This window comes from Pogona vitticeps, chromosome 4 (assembly GCF_051106095.1).
Source record: "Pogona vitticeps strain Pit_001003342236 chromosome 4, PviZW2.1, whole genome shotgun sequence".
Lineage (NCBI taxonomy): Eukaryota > Metazoa > Chordata > Lepidosauria > Squamata > Agamidae > Pogona > Pogona vitticeps.
In genome coordinates this window covers 7471014-7497965 of record NC_135786.1, presented here as the reverse complement: position 1 = coordinate 7497965, position 26952 = coordinate 7471014, and the positions used below count along the sequence as shown (strand labels likewise).

Here is a 26952-nt window from a genome sequence, read left to right as displayed (position 1 = left end):
AGGGAAAAGGCAGCCTCCATTGACAAGGTGTAGAGGCCCAAGCTCCTGGGTTTGAAGCATGCATTGGATGGGCGAGAAACAGTTCGGCAAACAACCAAACAGATATTCCATGGTTTGGCATCCCACCCCCTCCAGTGGGCATCCCCTCAGAGGCAGCACCCAGAGGAGGTAGGGCAGCATAGCTCAGTGGGTGCCTGCTGGAGGGGGCAGGTGCCAAACCACAGGGCACCTGTTCAGCCATCCGCCAGACCAGCACGAAGCACCGAACCGATGTTTCGTGCCCATTGCTACTGGTAATTCCCTGGTGTTTTCCCGTTCAAGTATGAAGTAGCCCTGACTCAGCTTTGCTTCCAAAATGAGACAGGATTCAGTGCATTCAAGACGGTTGGACAGTATCTTCTTTACAAGAGTGAATTGGGTTGGAAGATATTGGTGCTTATTTCCTCTTCTGTAGGTTTTGGTGCCTTCTAGGGTTGCTGTGAGTTGACCGAAGTAGGTGACCGAAGTAAAGTCAAGATCCTGAATGCAGCTTTTCAATGATTGTCAAGTAGAGACAAAGAGAACTATGATAATGTCCAGTGAAAAGAAATAGAGGATAACAACAAAAGAGGAAAAACAAGATATATCTTCCAGAAGATCCAAGAAATCAAAGGGAAAGTTAAGTCTATACTAGGAATGTTGAACTGCCAACAGGGAAGCACACTATCTGACCAGGAGAAAATAAAGAGAAGGCAGAAAGCAATATAGTGAAGATCTATACAGCAGGGATAAAACTACAGAGTCTTGGTATTTGATGGAGCCCAGGGAGCACCGAGCATGCAAAATCGGGCTTTCTTAGCATCGTTCTCAAATTTAGCAATTTCTGTTGATGCCATTAGATGGCGAACTGTGAACTGAGAGTTTAACAGTCTGTGATGCATCTGCTTTAGTTGGGTTCTCCCCTGGGCAAATTTTGTTAAGTAACTCAGTTGCTCTGACCTACAGATCAGAAGAGCCCCTGGCAACTTTCACCACTTTTAGTCTGATACTCGCTGGACTTATGCTTGTAGTTGTCAATGAATTCCAAAGAGAGATGGGCCCGAACGATTGGATCGGCAGTCCATTCTGGATTGATGGCCCACCAACCTCTGGTGAACGAACACTCGGAGGTAGCATCCTGGCTTCCAGCATCCTAGCATCCTGGCTTTCTGAGTGGGCTCCTGCAGGAGAAAGCGAGGCTTGGAAATGCCAAAACCTCTTCAGCCAGTAAATGAACTGGACTTGAACCACCAAACTGGTATTTTGTGCTTGTATCTAATTCCAAATGAAGCTGCAGATCTCCTAATATGGCGGGCAAGAATGTGTTTCAGCTGTACACCATGCAGCCCCAGTTCTAAAGCTATTTTATTGACTCCATTAAGAGCCTCTCATTGCCCGAGGATGGTCCTTTAGCTAGGAACGCGACCCATAAAGGTCTTGTGATTGGGTTCTTTACTCTCTTGGGGCGACTCCTCACTTTCAGCAGGAAATAAGGAGGGAGAAGTCTTGACAACTTTCAAACTGTCCTTTTTATTCTCGTTTATCTCCTCCAGCACATTACTTATAGGATCGAAGAGTTTTAACTCGAAGAGTTTTAACTTGGGCAACAAGCCACAACGAACAGAACCAAAACTTTTCCCATAGTCTCACGGACTCAGCAGTGAATTCTCCCATGCCATTCCCTGTAATCTGGCCTTTGGGGAGGAGTACTTCTCAGGGCACAGATCGTCCCACAGCATGCGTGGCGAATCCAACCTCTTTTGTCCGGTTGATCGTAAAAGTGCTTATAAACTATCTCGGCTTCCCTCTGCAGTTCAAGTTCACGTGGTGCCACGATCATAGTCCATTCTTTAGTCATGAACTGGGTTGGCTTAGTTTCTCCTGATTTGGGTTCAGGCCACAGTCCTCCCACCTTTAAGTTCGGGAAGTCCCTCAAAAGTCCTTGGGTTCTTATGTTCTCAGTTTATCTCCTCCGCGTTTCTATCCTCTTTCTTTCATAATCAGCTACAACTGAACTGAACCAACGCACACCCTCTTCATTTATATCCTCTTTCCACATTGTCAGCTCTTGCTCCGCCCCATATCCCTTATTACCCTCTTCCCCTAAGCAAATCTCTACCTTTCCCGCCTTTCCCTTGGAGTCAACTTCTCCTGCCTCTTTCACAACTGTCAAGTCTTCAGCCTCTTGTTTTCCCTCACTTTTCTCACCCTCTCCTTCTTCTTCTATGGACTGAATCACTATGGACAGCTTACTTATACGCACTCCTCCTTCACAGGTTTGTAGAACCAATCTCCTTGTTGACTGATTGGTTCCCCCCCCCAAAAAAGCTACAACTGATGGTATTAAAAGCCACCAAGATGCTACATTTAGAAAACAGCTTTGAGTACAGTTGCTCTCTCTTTTTAATTACTGTGGGCTGGAGGTTGCAATGCAAATTGCAACAGCCCTTGGTTTTCCCCTGCCTGTGTCAGACGCATGAAGGCTGCCAGTGTTGAGGCGAAGGGTCACCGAAGGCTGGAGGCATCCATGTTGTGGAGGCAATAAATCTACTTTGAATTTCGCTCCAAACATTACGGGAGTCATCCAAGCTGTTGAATGCAATGCCCCAAAGGCTTCCAGCACCATGGATAGCTCCTGAAAGACAGGAAAACCTCAAAGGTGGATTCACCACTGTTATGAGATTGGATCCACTAAATTCCACAGAGAAGGATACGGTCCGCTCTGTATCAGGTAAATCCACAGCATCTCTTACCTGCATCTAATATGCAAAACATATTATTCTGCTTCTAGAAAAGTAAAAGCCGTTCTCTAATGAGCCACAGTACGATAACTGCTGCTAACACAGTGAATCCTTGAAAAATATAACGAGGCTGCACACTCATTCCTCATTAGACAATTAGGGCATGAAAGCAAACCATCTTTGCTATGTCTGTTCCCAAGCACTGTATATGTATATAGCTATTCATTTAAAACAACGGCAGCACACGGACTACCTCCCTAATTGGGTCCTCAAGCTTTAATCACTAGATTAATAAATCAGTATTTACCTCATTAATCAGTGTGCACGTATTCAAATCAGTGGAGATGATAGCTAAAAGCAGAGCTTAGAATAGTTATATTTGGCTATGATGAAAATTCTAGGAGTTGCAGTTTGAGACAGTATTTTTCCCCTGAGCTCTGTTTAAAAATACATCTCTATTTCTGAGATCATTTTATTCTGAAGTGTACAAGGAGTGCTTTTTGTCTGATTCTGAGTGATCTCTGGCTTTTTTCAGCATCCCCCCCCCCAAAAGTTTTGCTAATGGGAACAAGATACAAATGGATGTAAATGGATGTGATTAATTGGCACAAGGCAGCTGTAAGAAGTTGCTAGCCCTCTTTACAGGCCCAGCTTTTGTCAAATGGGGGGTATGGCAGGGTGTGACAAGGAAAGACAACAGAAATGAAGGTGAGCTGTAGCTTCCACAAGGACCTGTTGCAGCACTTTGGTGTTTAGATCAGATCACTACTGCATCAGAGACTGCAATTGTGCTCCTATGTGTCACTCAGGTCTGCATAGAGAGTGCAACTCCCTTCGTGTTGGTGGGCTTCCAAAGGCTTCTGCTTGGCCAATGCAAGGGTGGACTAGACAGGTCTTTAGTTTGATCCAGGAGGACTCTTCCGAAACACTTCTGCCTTCCCTGGAAGAAATCGTTTATAAGAATGGGATAATATCCATCTGTCTTTCCATTGGTTTGCTAATCTAGTGCAATTTAATCTAATCTAATTAAAGATGGGCATGAACTCCCAGTTGGGCAGGCCACCCCCTGGTCCATTTATCACTGTAACAGGTGTTTGGGGGTTCAGTGCCCCACTCCTTTTGGTGGGTGCCCACTCATAAGCAGCCCCTGGAGGAGGTGGGGCAGGGAAGCTGAGACATTACCACCAAGTGGGTGCCAGCCAAAGTGTCTGGGGCACCAAGCCACCTGTTGAGGTGGCAAACCAGTAAGGATTGACTGCTGAACTGGCTGTTCATGCCCATTTCTAAATCTAATACAATCTAAGGTTGTTGTTGTTGTTGTTGTTGTTGTTGTTGTTGTTGTTGTTGTTGTTGTTATGTGCTGTAAGTCACCTCTGATGCATGGTGATGCTATGAATGAGCCATCTCCAAAATGCCCTGTCCTCAACAGCCCTGCTCAGCTCTTGCAAACCCAAGTCTGTGACTTCCTTTAAGGTGTCAGTCCATCTCATATTTTGTCTTCCTCCCTTCCTGCTGCCTTGAATATTCCCTAGCCACACTTTCTTACTCTTTCCCAGCAAATCTTGCTTTAAGCATCATGGGGCAGTACATAAGCAGCACACTTTCCTTTTTTTTGCTTTGCCTTGTTATGACGCACCCCAAATATGACAAGTGTTGTCATTTTTCCTTCTACCTATGATGAACTGCAGAGGTGGCTCTGCAGCCAGAGATGGAGAAGCTCTATACAGTCAGGAAAAAACAAGACCTGGAGCGGATAGTGGCTCTGATCATCAGCTTCTTACAGCAAAATTCAAGCTTAAACTGAAGAGAGTAGGAAAAACCACTGGGCTAGTCAGGTATAATCTAAACCAATCCCTTATGAATACACACTGGAAATGAAGAAGAGATTTAAGGAACTAGATTTGGTGGACAGAGTGCCTGAAGAACTATGGATGGAGGCCCGTAACATTGTACAGGAGGCAGCAACAAAAAGCATCCCAAAGAAAAGGGAATGAAAGAAAGCAAAGTGGCTTTCTTTCCAAGAGGTTGGACAGTGTCATCGAAGAGACCGACATGAATTTGACCCAACTCCGGGAGTGCTCTGGTCCATGGGGTCACGAAGAGTTGGACATGACTTAATGACTAAACAACAACAACATAGTGAACTAATTGAAAATGAAACCATTTATATCTAGTTTAATGTAATCAATCATATTTATATTCCTTGCTAAAAAGAATACTCAGGGCCAACTTTGGAGGATTTCCCTGCTGATATTCGAAAGAGGTTCAGGCCACCCCCTGGGCCCGGGAAAACTCCAATTCCCAGGAATGTTTCTCTCAAAACCTTTCTCTTTTTCCACTTCGCTGGCATGAGAAGGTCTCAGCCCCCACGCCACCACAAGAATCTGGCTGGGCTCAGATCTGGACCTTGAAAAATTAAAGGGATGAGGTCTGGTTGACTGGCAACCATTATACTAGCTGTACACCAAATGCCCATCTGGAAATCTCAGGCCAAATCCTGCCCTCTTATCCCGGATTCAAAACTTGGTACATGTAAAGAAAGCCCTTTGATCAAGCTTTCAGATGGGGGGGAGTTTTTGTGTTTGTATCAAACCTGTGGAATTTGGCCATTTTTAGTTATATTTCTGAGGGGGTGCACAAGGAAAACAACAAAGTTTCCTTGTGCATGGGGATTTTGAAATGGTTTGCATGTTTTCAAACATCTCCCTCCTTATGCATTCTGTTATGGCAGAGTCCCCAGAGGACTGTACCACATGCTCTTTCCATAACGTTGGAGCTTAGTGAAAAAATTTGCTGAACGAGCCTGCCGTTCTGTTGGCAGCTGTTTTCGGGAGCCACTATTGGTTTTAAAATCCCAGTCGTTGATGTTTGTCTTGACAATAACAGGTTAATGATGATTGGGAGTATCTGGCAGAATAGTTATGATACGATTCATCATTTTGTATCTCTGAATCACGTCTTTGAGGATGTTTTCCCTGAAAGGATATTGGAAGGGCCCAAGAGCTCTCTAAAGCATACACAATGCCTTCTTAAACCGATTCAATTCCCTTCCATGTGATAAAGAATGCCAGTTCCAAGTAGAGAGCATTGTGTGATAATAGCTCCCACAGCAGCTGTTGGAAACACAACATAAGTGTTCAATTATTCAGCGGGTGCTGCCAATTTGTTAAGAAAGGACAAGTTGTATTGATCACCTCCAGCCCCATACTGCAAAGCATAACAAAGCAATAACCTCGTTGGTGATGCAAAAGCAACTACAGAAAACCCATCACGCAAATAAACAAAGAGAAAGGGTTGCAAATGTGAACACAATTATAGATTTGCGTAAAACTTTTGTTTGACAAGCTTGATACCTTAGATTAGATTAGGCATCCTTCAGTCTCGAGAGACTATGGTAACGTGCTCTGGATGGAGGTCTTGGAACAGCGTCTAGTGTGACTGAGAAGGCCAATTTGAGAGGGATCATCCCTTCCACACTGAAGACAAATACAATCTGATCCCTGTCCAGCTCCCTGGTTTTGCTGCTTTCGGGACTGCCTCTTTGCCTCAGCCTGCTGGACAAGTGCCTCTACAAATTGGGAGAGGCTGTGATGCAATGCCTGCCTCCAGGCTGAACTCTCAGAAGTCAGGGTTTCCCATCTGTTGAGTTCCATTCCTGAGGTCTTCAGATCCTGCTTGCAGATATCCTTGTATTGCAGCTGGGGTCTCCCTCTGTGGTGATTTCCCTGCACTAATTCTCCACCAGGATGACAGGTTTCTGTCAGGTGGCCAGAATCCTGTTGGTGGCTTGTGCATGCATAAGGGAAATCACGCGAGTCTTGGCGGTGTATGTCCATTCATTAACAAGGTGCTGCTTGTATTCCTGATCATGTGTCTGATTAGAAGGATGGCCAGGAATTCAACTCTTTAATGCTGCCAGACACAGCTTTCCTTGTGTGAGTGTTATGTGTGGTGAAGTCACAACCGACTTACTGTAAACCTAATAGGGCTTTCAAGATAAGTGATATGAGTAAGAAGTGTTTTTACCTGGTCCACACCCATTGCCCCCATAAATTTTCATGATCGAGTGAGGATTTGAACCAAGGTCTCCTAAATACTGGTTGATCACTCTACCCACTAAATAGCACTGGATAACCATCCTTATACAGGTACAAATCACCAATAGGATTCTGGCCAAATGCATATTCAAGCTGTAGAATTAACTGCCACAGGATGTGCTGATGGCTGCCAAGGTGGACAATTTTGAAGGCAGATAAACTCCTTGAACTTTGCATCATCCATGGCTAGTGATCAGCATGGGTATATTTCACCTCTGGTCACTGAAGATGATTTATAGTCTGGTATTCCTGATTACAATGGATGGATGAGAAAGGTGAAAAATAAAGAAAACTGGCAGAAAAAAAATTAAAGATTTATTTGAAATATGGTGTTGCATGAAAGCTTTATAGAGACCCTGGACCATCAGAAAGACGAAGAAATGATCACATTAAGCCTGGACTTTCCCAAGAAGCAAAAGTGAGTAACACAGGCTCTCATACTTTGGGCATATCAAGAGAAGGCAAGACTTACCAGGAAGTTTATTAATGCTGGGGGAAAGTGGAAAGCAGCAGGAAGAGAATCTATTGACTTGACTTGACTTGTGTGCAGTTTCATGAGTGAACACACAGTACTGTGGAGAGTTTACAGAATGAAACATGAAACCCGGTCTAACTCCACCCTCAAAAGAAGACTGAACAAGAGATGGACTGACTCTGCAAAAGAAGCCTTGAGTCTCCAAGAGTTGAGCAATGATAAGACCTTTTGGAGGTGACTGAGTAACGGAGTTGCCCAAACTTAGTAGTGAATTGAAGGTCCATTAAAATGGCAGTGCCTTTGCAGATCGGTTGCTGAGGAGCATGTGATAGAAGGTGAAACTAGAACCATGCCTCTGTGTGTGTGTGTGTGTGTGTGTGTGTGTGTGTGTATGTGTGTGTTTTGTCCAAAAAAACGCTGACTGACCACTGTGCTAACAGAAGGCTGGTGTAGCTAGTCTATCACATCTCTTCTCATGCTTGGGCAGTGCAATGTTTTCTTTAAAACCTCTTACATTTAGCATGGCATGCAGTCACGGCTTCCTGTCTTGGTGGCTGCTCTGGGGCTACTTGATTGCTGCTTGTCCTGCCCAGAATGATCCTAGCCAATCACGGATCACATAGTAGGGGTGATGTTGGTGTGACACGAAGGCAGCCAGCCACTCAAGATTTGGCAATGTGACGATGTCATCCCAGCATGACAATGACATCGGTGGCCCCTAGTCTGAAATTCCTACCTCTGCATTTAACGTGTTGCAAGAGATGGATAAAATGGATAGAGGGAAACTCTTTCTCATCTCACGCAATACTAGAACCAGGGGACATCCACTCCAATGAAGTGTTGGGAGAGTGAGAAGAGACAAAAGGAAATCTTTCTTGTGTGTTGTTAGTCTGTGGAACTCCTTGCCACAGGATGCGGTGATGGCATCTGGACTAGATGCCTTTAAAACAGGATGGGACAGATTCCTGGAAGAAAAGTCCATCGCAGGTGACAATCCATGATGGGGATGTACAATCACAAGGCTTAAAAGGCCAGATGCAGGGAAAGGGGATCAGGAGACAGGTCTCTTGTGGTCTCGTGGGCTCCCAGAGGCATCTGGTGGGGCCACAGTGAGATACAGGGAGCTGGACTAGAAGGGCCCTTGGCTTCATCCAGCAGGGCTGTTCTTATGTTCTTATGTTTCTATGTTGCCAGGATAAGTGCAGAACCTCTTGCCTGCTGGACCGGCTCCATCTCCCGTTCTTGAGGCAACTTTTAGCCCCCTGTGGAAATCCAAGCCTTGAAAACTTTCTGCAAGTATTAGCAAAACATGCCCTCTTCTTTCAGCTAAGCCTCAAATGAGATATCTTATTTTAAAAAACCAGCAACATCGAAGAGTGGGAGAAAACAAAAGAAATAATAATAAAAGACACACACTCATAAATGTGTGTACAGCTTTTTATCATTGCCAGTAAAAAGCAACCAGCAAACCCCCTACAACCTTATTTCCATCGAAATCTTGCACTGAAGTGCACTAAAGAGAGTTTCTCCCTGGAATCGCCATTATTCCATGAATTGCTCCGTACAGATACGAGGTGGGGTTCATTGAAGGGATAAGGACATTTAAAAATCCTAATGAGCAAACTGTGTAGCCGCTTCTGGGAACAAAAGGGCCTGTTGTTTTATATTTATGCTGCGTTTTCAATGGAGAGGGATGTTTCTTAAAAAAACAACAACCCATGCTTTTGTCCTTGTCTATATTTTGATTTTCAGAACCAGATACATATATTCGAAAGCACTCCAGTGCCTAAGAGGCTGGGCTCCCCCACAAAGCTGTTTAGTACAGAGGGCAGTTGAGATGGAAGAAGGGGAATCTGTTGTTGTGAAGAGTAGGGACCTGCTTGTGTGCGGTGAAGTTCATTTTAGGAGCAAACATAACCCATTTACTTTTGAATGGCGTGTTTTGCTTGGGGGCAAATTGAACAAGATGTATCGGAGAGTCATGGTTAATTAACCATCCCCATTTCTTTACATTGCTTCTTTTAAAAAACACACACACACACATAATAGCTACTCCCCCACTCCTCCCCTATGAAATGTTTTAGAACTACGAGCTACACACACTAAATCATTTTCCGGTTGTCTTTCTTGCTTCCTGCTGTCAAGTTACCCCTGATTTGTGGTGACCTTATGAATGAGTGACCTCCGAAAGGCCCTGTCCTCAACAACTCTGCTCAACTCTTGTAATCTCAAAGCAGTGGTTCCTTTTAGGGAGTCAATCTGTCTCATATTTCATTTTCCTCCTTTCCTCCTGCCTTTGACTCTTCCTGGTGTTATTGCCTTTTCCAGGATGCCTTGTCTTCTCATGATGAGCCCAATGTACGACAGCCTCAGTTTCAGCATTTTTGCTTCCAGAAAAAAAAAATTCAGGCTTGATTTGATTGAGGACCCACTTCTTTCGGGGTATTCAGACTCCACAAAGCTCTCCTCCAGCACCACATTTCAAACAAATGCATTTTTTCCCTGTCTGCTTTCTTCACTGGCCAGCTTTCACACTTGTACGTAGTAAACAGGAACGTAATAGTGTAGTCCATTTTGGTCTCGGTCTCCAGTCGCTTCACTTTTCTCATTCCTTTTCTACTCTAATAAGGAAGCATGGAAAGATGGTGTGGTGTCCACCCAGGTCATGAATATTAATGTAATATCTGCATTGACCAATGGGAGTGCTGGAGAGGCGGAGTCACAAGATATAAGAGGAGGGGGAGGAGAGAGTTAGATGGGGTTTTTGGAGATTAGAGTTTGAGTTTGGGAGTTTGGAATTGACAGAGAGTTTGGGAAAGCGAAAGAGAATAGAAAGATATGTTGTTTTAGTTGAGGTTTAACAACACTGACTGAACTTTTATTTCCTGTAACAATGACTAACTTCTATTTGGTTCTATTTAAAATGACATACCACCTGGACCTCTATTATTAATCATACATAATGTTGATGTAATCAACTGGTGGCAGCGACACAACATGTAGCTTGTGCCCTGTGTTTGGTGAAGCAATCAAGGGACAGGCGGGAATGTGATAAATTGATGGCACAGCGCTGGGATACGAAACAATCCAGTGAAAAACTGAATGGACTTGAGTTGGAAGGTATTCCAAGCTAGGAGGGGTTAGGATCTGTGGCAAGAAGTGGTCACCCGTTAGAGTCTTGTGGAAGACTTAGTTTGGGGGCTTCTGAACCCAGATCTGGAGAATCCTAAGATAGGGAAAATAACTACTAAAGAGAAACCATTTATTTTTATTTAATTTATTATTCGATTTCTACCCCACTCCTCTAGACAGAGTCTACTTGGGGTGGCTTACAAGCAGTTATAAAACATCATAAAAATAGTCATAAAACAATCACATAATTGAATCAACAGATTTAGAAGTTCAACATGGGGAAAAAGGAAAACTAAAGAGAGAGAAAAAATCAAGTGTTGGCTGGCGGGAAGGCCTGCCTAAAGAGCCAAGTCTTTAAGTGACTCTTAAATTTACCTCAGGATTTACAAGACCAAGTGGCTAGCTCAAAATCCGAGCAATAGAGGGTGGGGTAGAAGCCTAAGTCAGAATAGATCTGAGGTGATAATAAAAGCTAAAAGTAAAGAAAAGCTAAGCAGAAAGTTGTTCTTGTGTCTGGAGACAAGAATCACCCAGACAGGGAAATATTGTGGTAAGAGTTGTGAGCTTGGGAGTAGCCGAGGCAAGCTGCTGGGAAAAGCGCAACCTAGTTATAAGGAAAGCCACTGAAAGAAAGGTCCCTTTGGCTCTGGTGAGGGCAAAGAACCAGTCTAATAATAAGAAATTGTATTATTTATGCCCCCTCAAATGAAGTAAAAAGTTGGTTATGGAGGCACAGGGTGAGCTCTGAGGTGCTGAGGGAAATGGGACCGAGCTAGGTCTTAAGATTGCTCTTGAAAACACCCAGTGAGGGAACCAGGCAAATTTCTGAAGGTAGACTGTTCCAGAGGTGAGGGGCCACTGCCGAGAAGGCAGTGTTCTTTCTCTCCAGGCCCCCCTTGGCGTTAGGCCCCTCATCTGCCCTTCTTGGCTAGAATGAGTGATTCGGGTAGATCTAGGTGAGAGGAGGTATTCTGCTAGATATCGAAGTCCTAAACCGTTGAGGCTTTATATGTCATCATTAACACTTTGAAATCAATGGGGAAATGAATGGGCAGCCAATGCAAGGCAGCCAGAGTAGGGGAGATACACTGATGTTTTCTCACCCCAGTGAGAAGTCTGGCCGCCGCGTTCTGCACCATTTAAAGCTTCTGTATCAATCTCAATGGTAGCCCCACGTAGAGCGCATTACAGTAGTCTAATCTCGAGACTACACGCGCATGGACCAGAATGGTGAGAGCCCTGATATCAAGATAGGGATGCAGCTGGGCAATCCGCCAGAGATGGAAATAGGCAGAGTGGACCACTGATGCTACCTGGGTTTCCATGGTGAGTGCAAGATCCAGATGGACCCCCAAGCTATGAACCTTACTCTTTGCGGTGAGAGTCACTCCCCCAAAAGAGAAGGAGTTTCCCAAACCACCCACCCTCAGGACCTCCATCCTATCCTGATTCAGCCTCAGTCCATTCTTCTGCATCCATTGCAGTACAGCCTCCAGGCAGCGCTGAAGGGATGGAACAGCATCCATTGTTGTTGGAAAAAAGATGTAGAGATGGGTGTCACCAGCGTACTGATGACATGAAGCCCCACATCCCCTGATGACTCCATCCAGAGGCCTCATATAGATATTAAACAGTTGAGACTCCATGGGCCAAAACACACTCCCCAAGCTGGACTCTCTGGTGAGGGTCTTCCAAGAAGGATCGGAGCCACGCAAGTGCCAGACCACCGATTCCCAACTCAGAGAACCTCCCCAGTAGGATACCGTGGTTGATGGTATCAAAGACGGCTGAGATATCAAGAAGGACCAACAGAGACATTTTGCCCATCAGCCTCCCTCAACAGGTCATCCAGCAGGGCAACCAATGCCGTTTCAATGCCATGGTGAAGCCCGACTGGAATGGATCCAGGGCATTGGTTCCATCCAAAAGGACCTGGAGCTGGTCAGACACCACTCTCTCTATTATTAGAGAGGTGCCTTTAACATCTCTCTCTATAATAATGCATCTGTTTAACGGGTCTAACAATTGTTGTATTTATTCTACCTTAAGGACATTGATCGTACTGGAAATCTGCTTGACATTTTACAACATTCTTTCAATCTCACTTTGTACCTTTTTTCAGCTTTTTGTCCCTCCCAAAATCTATGGTTTATTATTAGCTTTGTACTGGGGAGTCAAGCTTAGCTCTGTGTCACTTCCTGGATGCGCTACTGTCCTTGGAATACCCCAATCTGAAGCTTTTGTCAGATTAGCGCTATACTGTCAACTCAGTACAGAAAAAAAAAGAAGTTTGAGCATTTTTGGGAAGAAATGGGAACTGATGATTGGAAACACTCCCAAAGGGGTGGGGTGGGGTTAAGTGCCAGCAGAAGAAGAGGACAGTATGAGGGAAATTGGGGGAGTTGAAAGGTGGAGGATTAAGGAGAAAAAACCAAACCCTACAAATGACTTTTCTAGGCAGTTCCTTAATCTTACTAAGAATCTTTGCATTTAGCCTTCTCTTACACAATACCTTTGGTTTGTCCTCCTTTTCATCTTCCGGTATAGTTTCTCCAGCTGTTAGAACATCTGTATGCATCCCTACAGGATGTATGACATGCGCCTGATGACTTGTACTTGCCTGCAAAAACTCATACCCATCATAAACCTTATCATTGTACTTCAGCTGCAGCAGAATCCTTTACTGCTTTTGCTGCAAGCCATTGATGTAAATATTCTTCCAGAGGAAGGATTCTAAAAATCTCTCGTTCAGTCTGACCAGGACAAGGAGATGGCTTTGCTATGTTTCTTGACTGTAACTGATGAGCAAATGTTCTGGGTTTGACAAGCTAGCAAAGAACAGGGTCATCCACTACAAGGTATTTGTTATCTTAAGGACTGAATACCGAAGAGAGACATTTCTTTCCCTTGCATTCAAGAGATAGGATAGGTTTGTGGGCCCTGATTTGCACTGGCTCTGTCAGCAAATGCTATAATACTTACTGTAGCAGGTCCCAGTAACAGCTCTTCCAGATGGCGTACTTGTATTGCTTTCATTTGACGTTGGAGGAGCAGAACTCCAGTCCAAACTATTATCTATCATATAAAATGCCCATACAGTGTCTATTTCATATAAAAAGGGAACAAATGTGTCTTTAACACCTGCAGAACAAGGCAGAAATGTAAAGGCTTTATCCTCTCCAATACCCCAGAAGAAAGCTTTATTTGTTAACCTTTTGGCACTTTTCTGAAAAGTTTTCTGTGCCTTTATCTGCTGCAAGGATATGCAGTGGCAATCCCTTTGGTTCTGGAAGGTGTGATGATGGGGGGGGGAACGGGGATGTATGGGGTGTGGGTGTTTTCATGTGCTTCGTTGGTTGCTTGCCTTAGTGTTAAATGCTTTCAGTTGTCATAGTGCTAAACCCCCCTGCTTGGTATAAAAGCAGTATTAGGAAAATAAACCTTAGGTTTGGAGAGAATCACAAAGGTGTGGAAACCATGGGGAAAAGTGGTACATAGTAACAGAATGTCATCTGGATGCTGGAACATTTTTGTTGAAATCCGTGCAAAACCTGGTACTCAAAAATGAACAGATGTTCTGTATGCATGCTTCTGGCTTTCTGGCTTTCCAGTTTTCCCCCAGTTTCTACCTGCTCATGGCTTTTGGACATGCTGAAGATTCTAAACTGACTTCAAGGGCAGCCCTACCTGGAGAGCATTACAGTAGTCTATTTTAGAGATTAGCAATGCATGAACCACTGTCATTAGGCATTTCTTCTCCAGGGAGGGACATGTCTGAAGTTCATAAAAGGCACTCTTGCCCCCAGCAGATATACATGCTTTCATAGAGAGAGAGATGGGCCCAAGAGTACAGCCAAGCTCTGAACACAATCCTTCAGGGAGATCAAGTAAATTTTAAAAGCCAACTAAAAACATGGTTATACATCCAGGCCTTCCCTCCTGTCAACACCTGACTCCTTCTTTGTTATTTATTATTTACTATATTCTACACTGTATCTGTTATTGTTTGTATTGTAATGCTTTTGTGTTATTTTAATTTATTTATGTTGTGTTGTAAGCTGCCCAGAGTGGTAGAATATACCAGATGGGCGGGATATAAATCGAATAAATAAATAAATAAAAATAAATAAATATTTCTCTAACTGGTCTGATGATCCTCCCAACAGTAGGATCTGTCTTATCTAGCTTCAGTTTCATTTTACTGGCCTTCATTCAGTTTGTTATTGACACTAAGCAGGGCTCAAGGAACTGTACAGCATCACCTGCAGATGAGGAAAAGGAGAGATGCAGTTGTGTGTCATCCTTGTATTGATGCCAGTGAACTCCAGATATCCCTATGACTTATCCCAACGGCTTCATATAGATGTTGAAATGCACTGGGGACAGGGCAAATCCCTGAGGGACCCGTAATAGTGGACCCAAGAGGTGGCCATCGCCTCCCCAAGTGGTAGTGGCTGAGATCGGCCATCAAGAAAGGAGTGGAAGTACTGAAGAACAGCACCCTAAAACCCCAGCCTCGATAGCCCTTTGAGAAGGATACGGTGGTTGACAACATCAAAGTCTGCAGAAAGATCCAGGAAGACCAACAAGGTTACATTAACCTTGTCTGCCTCCTTCGGGAGATCATCTTCCAAGATGACCAAGTGCCATTTCAGTGGCATGGTATGCCCTGAACCCTGATTAAAATGGGTCTAGGTCAGTGTTCCCCAACCTTGGGCCTCCAGATGTTCTTGGACTACAACTCCCAGAAGCCTTCACCACCACCTCTGATGGCCAGGATTTCTGGGAATTGAAGTCCAAGAACATCTGGAAGCCCAAGGTTGGGGAACACTGGTCTAGGCTATCTGTTTCCTCCAGTAACACCTGCTAAAAGGAGGCTGAGTCATAAAATCCTAGAATCATGGAGCTGGAAGGGGCCTCTAAGGCCATCGAGTCCGACCCCCTGTTCAAGGCAGGAATTCAAATCAAAGCAGATCTGACAGATAGTTGTCCAATTGTCTCTTGAATGCCTCCAGTGTTGTAGTGCTCGCTACCTCCCAAAACAATTGGTTCCATTGTTGTACTGCACTAACAATTAAGAAGTTTTCCCTGATATTCAGCCTGAATCTGGCTTTTTTTAAGATAAGAAGAGCCTTGCTGGATCAGGACAAGGGCCCCTCTAGCCCAGCTCCCTGTATCTCACAGCCACCCCAGAGGCCTCTGGGGGCTTACGAGACCACAAGAAACCTGTCTCCTGATCCCCCTCCCCTGCACCTGGCCTTTGGATGTCCCTTCCTTTGAGACCTGGAGATTATAGATCCACATCATAGGTTGTCACCTGCAATGGACTTTTCCTCCAGGAATCTGTCCAATCTCCTTTTAAAGGCATCTAGGCCAGACGCCATCACCACATCCTGTGGCAAGGAGTTCCACAGTTCCAACTTGAGCCTGTTCTAATGTGTCCTGCATGCTGGGATGAGGGAGAGCAGATCCTGCCCTTCCTCTGGAGGACTGCCTTTCAAGCATTTGAAAGTGTTATCCTGTCTCCCATCCGTCTTCTTTTCTCAAGGCTAAACAGGCCCAGTTCAAGTGATGCATGAAAAGAATGCCAGGGGAGTCACAATGAAAATCTCCTGGTGTAAATTTCAAAATGTTATTTTTATTTTTTATTTTTTTGAAAAATAGATGCCTTCCTCCTGTTTGATGCCGAAGTAACACTTTTAGTGTTAACACAGTAAACACCTTTTTTTCTCAAGCTCTGGTGGAGGAGGAAGACTGCCTGACTCTTGCTGTTGGTCATAAAGTATAGAATTAGATGAATCGATGATGGTGCTCCTTGTTAGGCAGCCTATTAGGTGCTGCATCCTATTTAATTTGTTTCTCAAGGATAGACGTTCATAGGATTAATTTGATTTTCCTTTTTCACAGAAGAACATGTAGCCCGTAGTATTTTTTTTCCAATGTGATTCTTTATTATTTGAATATGAACAGTATTCCTTCACATAAACAGTTACTCAGCCATCACATAACTGACACACAAACATGACAAAATAAATATACAACAAGAGCACAGATCAATTTTTTAATGTTTAATTTAAATATTAAATAAATAATAAATTACAGGTTTAAAACTTTTTTTTAACCATTATCAGTGCCTGAAACAATAAAAAATGCCAAGAAGACAAAAGAAATAAAGGAAAGAAATCAGTCTCTCTCTCTCTCTCTCTCTCTCTTTCTGCATTTTCCCCACCCAAAAGAAAGCAAACAAAAAACGTTTCTTAAAAAAAGCACTTCAGTTATAAAATATCTTTTAAAAAATTCCCATCGGTAAAAGAATAAATAACAAAAATATATAAAAAATAACTTGGTTGCATCAAAATTACACGCAAAAGTTAGATTTTTTCTTTTTCTTTCTTTCTTAGAGGGAATATTATTGTTTTATTGATCAAAAACATATTACTTTCAGGGAATTTTTATTTTGCCTCCTTTCCTTTCTCATGATGTGATGTCCAGCTTCAACAGAAGTATAAATTCAATAAATAAAATGCATTTAATAAATAGCCAAAAACAATTAAAATAAACATAAGGTGTTGCAAATATAAATTACGTACATTTTCATCAAATTAGGACACATATAGAAAGAATGCTCACTGTGTTTTCCCCCCCTCCAGTGGTGTGAACCACCTTCCCAATACTTCTGACATACCTATTTGTCCGTAAATAAAATTGGCTGTCTTCTACTCTCCTGGTTACGCTCCTTGCAACTTTACCCAACAATATTTGATCAGTGTTTCAATAGAAAAAACACAATTGTTTAGAAGCTGAGCAACAGGTCTGGATAACTGAATTAAGGATGGCACGGGTACTAGCCAATCAGTGCTATGAATACCTTGCCTCTCGCCGCAGCTACAATAAGCAGCTTTTCCCCATGACTAGGGCCTGGATGTGTGAACAAAACACAGTGAGTGAACTTCTATAGCGGTTCCACCACTCATAGTCTGTGCATTTGGATGCACCCTCAATTAATTTACAGGATCATTCAGCTAACTACTCCCCCCCACCCTTCTTTTTTCTTTTAAGGAAGTGCAATTTCTCTACTTTTAAATACTAAATGAGCTGCAATTACCACCAAATTGGACTCTATTTACATATTGAAAGCATCATATGTGTTTAATACTTCCTATCAATTATTTTTGCTTCCTTTTTTTCCCTTTTTGCACTTTCCACCATTCACATAAATAAGCCAAGCCAAAGAGCCCAATGTTAGAATCATCTTCCAACATAAGTCGATTTACTCAAATGAATAACACTTGGGTTCTACCAGAATGCTATACATTTGAGTAAAGTCACCCACGTTTTTCCCCCTCCTCTTCTTCCTGCTCTAGTGGTTGTTGCATTTTGGACCTTCCCAGTGCCAATGATTTTAGTTTATAGCCTAAGTATACAGTATATAAGATCAGGCTTTTAAGGCATTTTCACACAGAGGCTTAGAGCGGTTCTTGTTTCAATCCATGACATAATGCCAACATGCAATCTATATTATAAACACCTCTTTTCTGCTTTTCCTCATACTGTAGAAATGATTGGTCACTCACATGCTGAAGTTTAAAGAGATGCACTAGTTTATGGCTAGGGATCAGCAAAGCCTCACATATGAAAATGCTCCCGAGTAACCCCATGTGTCGATTTCAGGTAGAATCTTTTTTAGGTTCCAAAAAGTAGGCCTTAATTTATTCGCAGAGAGAAGTTCATCAGCTCCCCTTTCTCATTGTGTTAGCCTTTCAACTCCTCAAAAAAGCCTCCCCATTTTTCAAAAGCAGTGAACCTTCTGAAGCAGCATTTGATATGGTGTTAAGCAGTGGTCCCCAACCTTGGGCCTCCAGATGTTCTTGGACTTCAACTCCCAGAAATCCTGGCCAGCAGAAGTGGTGGTGAAGACTTCTGGGAGTTGTAGTCAAAGAACATCTGGAGGCCCAAGGTTGGGGACCACTGGTGTAAAGGACCAAATCCAGAAGGGAAAAGTTGGCACACACATGTGTATGAAGAAATGTTTTAGAAATGTTGCTTTAGAAGCTCTTGTACTCACCATAATCAACATGTTTTTCCCATTCATTTCAATGAAGCCAGGATTTCACTTAGTATATTTGGGAAGGGGAAAAAAATCCCACAACTACCCTAGCTAGCTGAAAAACACATGTACAGCACAATCCTATGCACAATTTTTGTTTAAAATAAACAAGTCTCATTGAGTTCCATGGGTCATATTCCCAGGTAAGCAGGTATAGAATTGCAGCCTCAGAAGTTAGCAGGAAGTGGGGTTTAGCTGTGAAAATCAAATTATTGCCAATAGAAGCAGGATTTAAGCACCCTAAACATCTTAATATTTTATCTTGTTGAATTCATCTAACCAATCTACTGGCTTTTGGATGGATCGGGGCCACCCTTCATAGTTTGAGATGAAGATCTGTGTAAGGAGACATAAGTGTGTGCTAGGGGAGAACAGAGGGGTTGTCTTTCAACTGCATTTTCATGCTTTTGGGACTGGTGTGGGAGGCAGACATTTGCTTGACCTTTTGGCAGTTGATACAGTGCGAGGGCAGTTTTCCAGAATTTATAATCTGTTCCCACCCAGTTTATGGCCCAGCGTGTTGCCAGTGGCTGCATATCCCCCAGGTACTAATCAAGCATTTTAAAGAGAAGTTAATAATCTACCTGCTGAACCAATATCTATGTTTTTCCCCAACACTCTTAGTTCCTGTTACAGATCTGGCAATACATATCCGAGTGGTGCCGATAAGCAACATTTGTTTTGCTAAGAGACATTCACTTTACAGTAGCTCTTTAAGTGCACAGCAGGCTATATATAACTGGAGGGGTACCTAAAAAAACACACACTCAGCACAAAATCAGGTGGTTCTTTGGAAGATCTAAAGCCAATTGTTCCTTTTGTAGAATGACAATCACTCTGTTTTTGCAAAACGTACCCCCCCCCCAAAAAAATGTAGGGGGAAAAAAGCGTAGAACGATGACGAGAACAACAAAAATTACCATGTACGTTGTAGCCAAAGTCCACATTAAAAAGAGCAAAATAACTCTTCACAGACTCCCTTTTGTACCTTAAAATATGTCTCTGGCATGGATGCCTGCGGTACTTCTGCAGTTACTCAACGATGACGGCAACGACGAACAGAACCAGAACAGTCAGCAAAAAGGACTTTCCAAAACTCATGTACACTGGACTATGACACATTTAGAGTTCTTCCATACAAAATGTTCCCATGTTGGTCTGTTTATTAATAGCTATCATCATCATCATCATCATCTTTTTTTTTAACAGACGGACAAAGGAATACTGTAGTTGCAAAGTCCGAAAAAGCTTCCCTGAGAACCTTTTGTAAATTTTTTTTTCCATTGCGCTTCCCACTGGAGATCCACAGCTGCTCTTTTGGAAATTAAAAAATAATGCTATTCTATAATACTTGTCAAGAGTTCTTGTGTCCAGCAGGCTTTGGAATCTCTGGTGGAATTAAGAATCCCAGCCCAGATTTCTGTGTAGCTCCAGCTTAATTCATCAGGTATGTACGGTCTGGGGACACAACTGCAGGCAACACGGAGGTTGTGGAACCGGTTGTGTAAGCTACAGACAAAAGCCTTGCCCGTTTAAATACTCTCTAGATCTTGGACTAACTCTACTATGAAGCCTCCTCTTTTGGTGGAAGTGCCCCCGTATCTTGAGAAGATCTAGGATCTCCATCTGCATCCAAGACTGTCTTTGAATCCCCATCCATATAGAATGGGGTAAAAAAAAAAAACCAACCAAAAGAAAGCTCCCACTATTTTGCCAAAGGGACGCTGTCGAGTAAACGAAAACATCTGAATTCAGTTCGGCTTCTTGTGAATGGCCTCTTGGTTCAGTTTTGGTCCTTTTATTCATTCATTCAACGAGTTTCTTAACTTTTAAACCTGAATATGCAAACTGAAGGTCCCCTTCCAGTTCCTTTCAACTTCCATTTCTTCTTCTTTTTCTTCTCCTTTTCTTTCTTTTCTTTCTTTTCCCCTTTTTCTTTTTTGTCAAGCTGTACTTAGACCTTAATCCCTTTAATGGCCTGCTTGATGCTTTCCAGGAGGTCTTTGTTCTCTGGATTCTGATAACACTCCTGGTTTGTATACATATCAGTAAGGGTGTTGACATATGCATCAAAGTTCTGCTCGCTGATTGGCTCCTAGGTCCAACAAAACAACAACAACAACACAGAAGACAAATTAACACTCGCAACAATTATGGCTCCTTGAAGAGCCCAGAAAAGAAAACGCTGTACACTTGGGCTCAAATTACATCCACATTGCTGGCAGGCATGTCATCTCTCCTCCTTCTTTTGAGAAAAGCATACAGTGGTGCCTCGCTAGACGATGATAATCCGTTCCATTGAAATCGCTGTTTAGCGAAATTAGTGTCTAGCGAAAAGCATTTCCCCATTGGAATACATTGAAACCTGTTTAATTCGTTCCAATGGGGAAGAATCGTCGTTGCCTAGCGAAGATCGGCCATAGGAAAGCCGCTTTGCGAACTGCCGATCAGCTGTTTAAATCACTGTCTTGTGAAGCTTAGGTCCCGAAAAAAATCTGTTTTGCGAGTGCGGAGGGAGCTGTCAAAATCATTGTCTAGCAAAAATCAGTTTGCGAAGCAGGGACCAAACATTGTCCAGCGAAATTCCCCCATAGGAATCACTGTTTTGCGAATCGCTATAGCGATCGCAAAAAGTCAATGTCTAGTGAAAAAACTGTCATGCGGGGTAACTGTCTAGCGAGGCACCACTGTATAGATAATCCTTCAAAGTTTCAGTTCTCAAGATTCCAACCAGTGTTGTGTGCATTTTTACAAGAGGACTCCTTCTGAAAATCCCCACCCCACATCCCACCTGTCCCAAATCATCACTGGTCAGCACAAGGTTTTGGGTCATCAGTGTACCATTCCCTGAAATGTCAGGACCATCACCTGAAATGTGTGCTGGAAGGGCCTTTAATGATGTCATAGACACAGGGATGGGACAGGTGAGTTTAGGAGTAGGAGAGGCTTTTACGGTCTCTGCGCCATTGGTAGCAGGGTGGTATGCAACAAGAAGACTGCAAAGTCTCAGTTCTGGTCCTCCATTCACTGCTTGGCTCTGAATGGCTCAATGAGCCCAATATTGGTGCACCCAAAAGTTACAAACCAGCAGAAGAGACTTAGGGGAGAGATCCAGTGGCTTCCCATATTTGGGTTCATTGGTTGGGAGAGATTGAAGACTGTGAATGACAGACATTTATGGAATAGGCAGAAGCATGGGAAATAATAATAATAATAATAATTTTCTCAGGCACAGTTGCACACCCAGTATTCAGAAAATTAGATATTGCTGCAAAGATATTGCAGTGGGAAGACATCCACATTTTCCAAATGGCTAGGTGACAACAGTGAACTCATTGCAATAAAACAGTTTCTTTTTAATATACTAGTTACCCGCTTACACACAGGGCCAGTATCCACTGATTCACTAATCCACGGTCTGGAAATATTAAAAATATATTTTTATAATTCCCCGGAATAAAGTGGGCCCTCAACTTACGAACTTAATCTGTCCTGGAAGTCCGTTCGTAACCCAAAAGTTTGTAACTCGAATCAGCATTTCGCATAGGAATGCATATAAAACCATTTAATCCGTTCTGGCTGTTTTTGGTTCTTAAATCGAGGGGCGGTTCGCAAGTCAATTCATTAGTTCCCATAGGAACTAATGCAAAGCTGCTTAATCCGTTCCTACCACTAGGGACAGAATTTTTTCTTTTTTTCCCTTTCCCCCCCTTTTTCCCTTTTTTTGCTTCATAACTCGATTCCGCGTTCGCAAGAAGGGTCCATAGTTTCCTATGAGACCGGGTTCGTAACCCGAAATGTTTGCAACTAGGACCATTCGTAAGTCGAGGGCCCACTGTATATATTTTTAATGATGAAGTTACCGGAAGCGGCCAGGAGAGGGAGACAGAAGCCATGTTAGTTAGCATTTGCTGTCATAATAGCGTTTGCTATAAGCCATGTTTTTCAGCACCCATGGGGGCGAGTGATTGGAACTGATTTGCTATGAATACTCTACTGGGGTCTTACTGTATTTTTACCTTATGGTTTGGAATACAAGGGGTGAAAAATCTGTTGGCCAAAGCACAAGGTCAATTTTGCCAGCTTATGGTGGTGAGAGAGACCTTTGCCTGTTCTTAAGCCATTACAGCTGGCACATCTTGGAAACAGGATTGCACTGTAAATCCCATTTAATTCAATGGGCTTTATTCCCATTCCAAATGAATATAGCACTGACAACTAGGCATCCCTTGGTTTCATGCAAACCACATATTCTGTGTACTGAGTGACTTAAAAGAGATTAGCCGTGCCTTAATTTTTAAGAAATTTGGAGTGTTTACTTTCCCTGGAAAACTGGGGGAAGGAATGCCAGGAAAGATTGAAGCCAGCTGAAATATATACAATGGTGGCTCGCTTAACGATTGCCTCGTTTAACGAGGAAATCGCTGTACAATTAGCAATTGCAAAACAATGGTTTAAATGGGGGTTTTCCACTTTGCGATGATCGCTTCCCTACTTCAGGAATCGATTTTCACGTTACGACGATTTGTCGGGTTTCAAAATGGCCACTGGCTGAAGAAAATGGCCCCCCACTGTTTTTAGGAAGGCTTTTTTGCTTAACAGGCACCAGAAAATGGCGCCGTATGGAGGATCTTCACTGGACAAGCAGGTATTCAGCCCATTAGAACACATTGAACGGTTTTCAATGAGTTTCAATGTGTTTTTTTTTAATTTTGTTTGCCAACATTTTCGCTCTACAGGGATTTTGCTGGAACGAATTAACGTTGTCAAGCGAGGCACCGCTGTATATATTTACAATATAGACACAGGATGGCTAACCTTATAGCTGAGGGTTGGAGAAGATGATTCATTGCAGCCTTTCCAAGTATACTGTGATTATTACAGGCAAGTCAACTCCCTTTCACTGCAACCTCGGATGTGAACAAAAAACTTGTGTTACTTGGAATGCCTCTTTGATTTTTCTTTCAGGGTTCTCCTGATTTAGTACCATTCATAAATGGCACAACTAGCTGGGTGACTCAGTGGGTTGGAGCACCGGGAGCCAGGACAAGGAGTTTGATTCCCGATGTGACTTCCGGGAGAGGGCCCAGCCAATATCATCTGTACAGTGGCTGGTCTTAAGTACCCTGCCAACTCTGTGGCCTTGCAGAAAAGATGCATAATCCTGGAGCGCCACCAGAAGGAGCGGCTGGGAAGCCATTTCTAAGCACTTTATCCCTAGCAAATCTTGAAAGTGTTGTAGTAACTTGGAATTGACTTAATAGCACATAATTGTTAATAATGATTATAAATGACATAAAAAACCCACACTTGCATCATTAATAGAAGTGTTTTCAGGTTGTAGCCCTAAGCGTGCTTACTAAGAAGAAAGCCCTACTCAATTCATCAGGGCCTGTTTATGTGTAAACATAATTTAGATTAAGCTACACCACTACATGCTGGTTACTTGTCTGACTCCAGTGTCAAACAACACAATTAACATTCTGGAAACAGAGAAAGTAATTAATATCTCCTTTCAGATGCTCTGTTTGAGTGTTTTCATTGTCACATTTCTCTCTGTCTTCTAAACACTATGGCAACATGCTGGTTACTGTAAGCCCTGTTATGTTAACTATAATATATCCCCTTTATGGTTGTGATTGTTCTCGTGACAGGTAGTCAGAAGACAGCAGAAACTTCTTATTTTAAAATGGGACATGTAAGATCTTTTTCTGATATTAAGTTCTGCCCTGTCTCCGCTCACGTTGTTTTAGACTCAAGAGGCTTTTTTTGTTTTGCTTCATAAAATTCCTTCTATTATTTTCTTGCTTGCTTGGACTATGAGTTGTAGAGAAGACAACAGATAGCACAAAAAGAGAGACCAGTGGGAGGGAGTGATAACATGGTTGCTTATCATAAAAAAGGCAGAGATATCTGGGCTAAAAGGTGAAGTTTCTAGATCATAAGTGGACAACGTCAGAAGATGTATGGCAAGTTTGTGTCTCCCCAGCAATCCTCCAGGTTCCCAGAGACTGTTAAAACCAACCCAAAGTGAAACAAAGACAGAAATAACTGGAAAACCACATCTGTTTTTGCTTTTACGTGGTACTCTCCCTTTTGTGGAGGGTGTTTGACGGGGCTTGGCTTGGAAATCTGCATGTGGTTTTAGGGCTGCAGTTTTAACCACCTGTTATGGATCAACCTGGATAGGTCGGTGGTTTAGGTAACCACTAAACTACCCAGCCAGCGATCACACCTCTATGAATCCTTAAGTGACCTTTCTCAGTTCAAGCCAGCTTGTTTCAGTTTATGTGTCTAGTCACATCTTCGGATGAAAACAGGAGGAAGCCCTTCGCTGTGCTGGGTCCTTCTAATTAGAGCCAAGCAGTAACTAGTGATAAGTAACAGATACAAGCCAATCTCTTAGCTCAGGACCCACTTTGCTCCTCAGAATTGGTAACAGAGCAGAATATATCTGGCCTGAAATGTCTGCTCATTTCTGAGACGTGTCGTGCATTTTGTGATGGAGAAATGTGCACCAAACCATGCATATTCTGTAGACGTGTATGCCACCAAATATGTGAACATTTGAAAAATGTCCACAAACATTTGTCGAAGTGCATGCAAAAAGACACGTTAGAAAAATGTATTGTTGGATACGTACATTTGGGGAGGGGGAGTCAAAATATGCATAAGAAATAATAACAAGAACATGGGACTGGGGAACAATGAGGAGGGTAGTAGGATTCTGAGATATTCAGTGAAGACCTCACACTTTTCCACACCCCTAAATTAAAAAAAGGTGCTTTCTTCCTGCCCCCATTGCATTTTATGAAAGACACATGGATTGTTCAGTAGTTTAGGTATCTGGCTGCTGAACCAGTGATTGGGAATTTGATTCCCCACTGTGCCTTCTGAGAGAAGAGCCATCCTGGGTGGCCTTGGGCAAGCTGCACTGTCCCAGGGCACCCCCAGAAGAAGGGAACGGTAAACCACTTATGAGGATTCTCTACTTGGGAAGAGATGCCACAAGTCAGAATTGACTTGAAAGCACACAATTATTATTATTTGAAAGATGGATGGCTTGAAGGCTTTTTCTCTTCTTTGCTCTTATAAAGCACCGTGGATGAGAATACTTTCAGAAAAGGGTGCTTTATAGAGGAAACGGAGGCGGATTTTATAAGAGAGCTTCTCACCATGTGTGGAAGGCGGATAGTGGCAAGACTTTGGATAAGAGTCTGGCTCAGCCCTGAGAGCTCGAGGAAGAGGGCTTCATTCTGCTCCTCTATAATCTTGTTCTCCTCCTCAATGTTCTTGAGATTTTTCTCCATGCTTGAAATCTGCAGGGTGGAAAGGATTCCAATTAGAGAGCAAATGATCAGAGTATCTGAAAGTCCCATAGGCTTAACAAGGCTTTTTTTAAATGTCCATGTATTTATGTTTTCTTCCTTCCTCCAAAGAACATGAGTGGTGGTACTTGGCTGCTGGCAAAAACAGCATTACCTGCATCTCTGCCCTGCCTCCCCCAGGCGGTGCCCACTCAGGGGCAGGCATCTGGGGGAGGCAGGGGAGGGAAGTTGGGTGCTGCCTTTGTCTGGGCACTACCTGGAGGAGGTGGGGCTGGAAAGAGTCAAACACCCGTTCTGCTGAAAAAAAAAACAAACCATCACAAACTGCCAAACAGGCATTTCATGCCTATCTCTAAAACTAATGCAGATTTATACAGCCATGGTGTTGTGAATTTCGTTGTATGATATACTGTGTATATACTTACAATGACAATAAATTATATTATTATTATAGAATGAAAGACAATACCTCATTTTCTAGAAGGATTATAATAAATAATTGACTCATGAGACTCTCAAAGGGGAGAAAGAGGGAGGGACAACACCTGTTTCATATCAGCTGACTTTTGTTCACAACAATCTTGTCAGGTAGCTTAAGCTAAAAGACAGTAACTGGCTCAAGATCACTGAGTGAGTGCTTTGGCCATGGAGGGATTTGAACTCAAGTCTTCCCACCCCATGTGTAGAGGAGGAAAGTCCTAAGAGTACACATGGCTGTTCTTTATTGACCATGCAATATGCGTATTTCCCATTTAGCCCCAGGAACTTTTCTGACATTGATTGATTGATTGATTGATTCTTCTTATATACTGCCTCATTAGTGCACAGCACTAAAATATCTAAAACATCAACACATTGACAACAGAAGCAGAAAAACCAGTACGAGCCTAATGGTGCTAGGAATTAGGGCAGTAGAACAGGGGTGGAAAACTCAAAGGAGGCTGTCTTGGAAGACCTCTTGAAAGAGAAGAGTCTTCACCAGCCTCTTAAAACCAGGGAGGGAGGGGGGCAGGTGTAGCTCCACCAGGAGACAACTCCAAAGAAATTGTGCCAC

General features: G+C 43.0%; 2 protein-coding genes across 6 annotated transcripts in view; both read right to left on the bottom strand.

Moving 5' to 3' along the window:
• The window catches only part of PCMTD2 (protein-L-isoaspartate (D-aspartate) O-methyltransferase domain containing 2), a 99058-nt gene that overhangs the window by 23360 nt on the left and 48746 nt on the right, over positions 1 to 26952 (bottom strand). The window lies entirely within an intron of this gene.
• Positions 18696 to 26952, bottom strand: part of MYT1 (myelin transcription factor 1) — a 157097-nt gene continuing 148840 nt past the window's right edge. For all 5 annotated transcript variants that reach the window (XM_072996723.2, XM_072996725.2, XM_072996727.2 and 2 more), the window contains 2 exons: positions 25746 to 25889; positions 18696 to 20665 (listed from right to left, as the gene is read on the bottom strand). In XM_072996723.2, the coding sequence (XP_072852824.2) occupies positions 20525 to 20665; positions 25746 to 25889 (285 nt within the window). In that variant the 3' untranslated portion in view covers positions 18696 to 20524. The remainder of the gene's footprint in view (positions 20666 to 25745; positions 25890 to 26952) is intronic.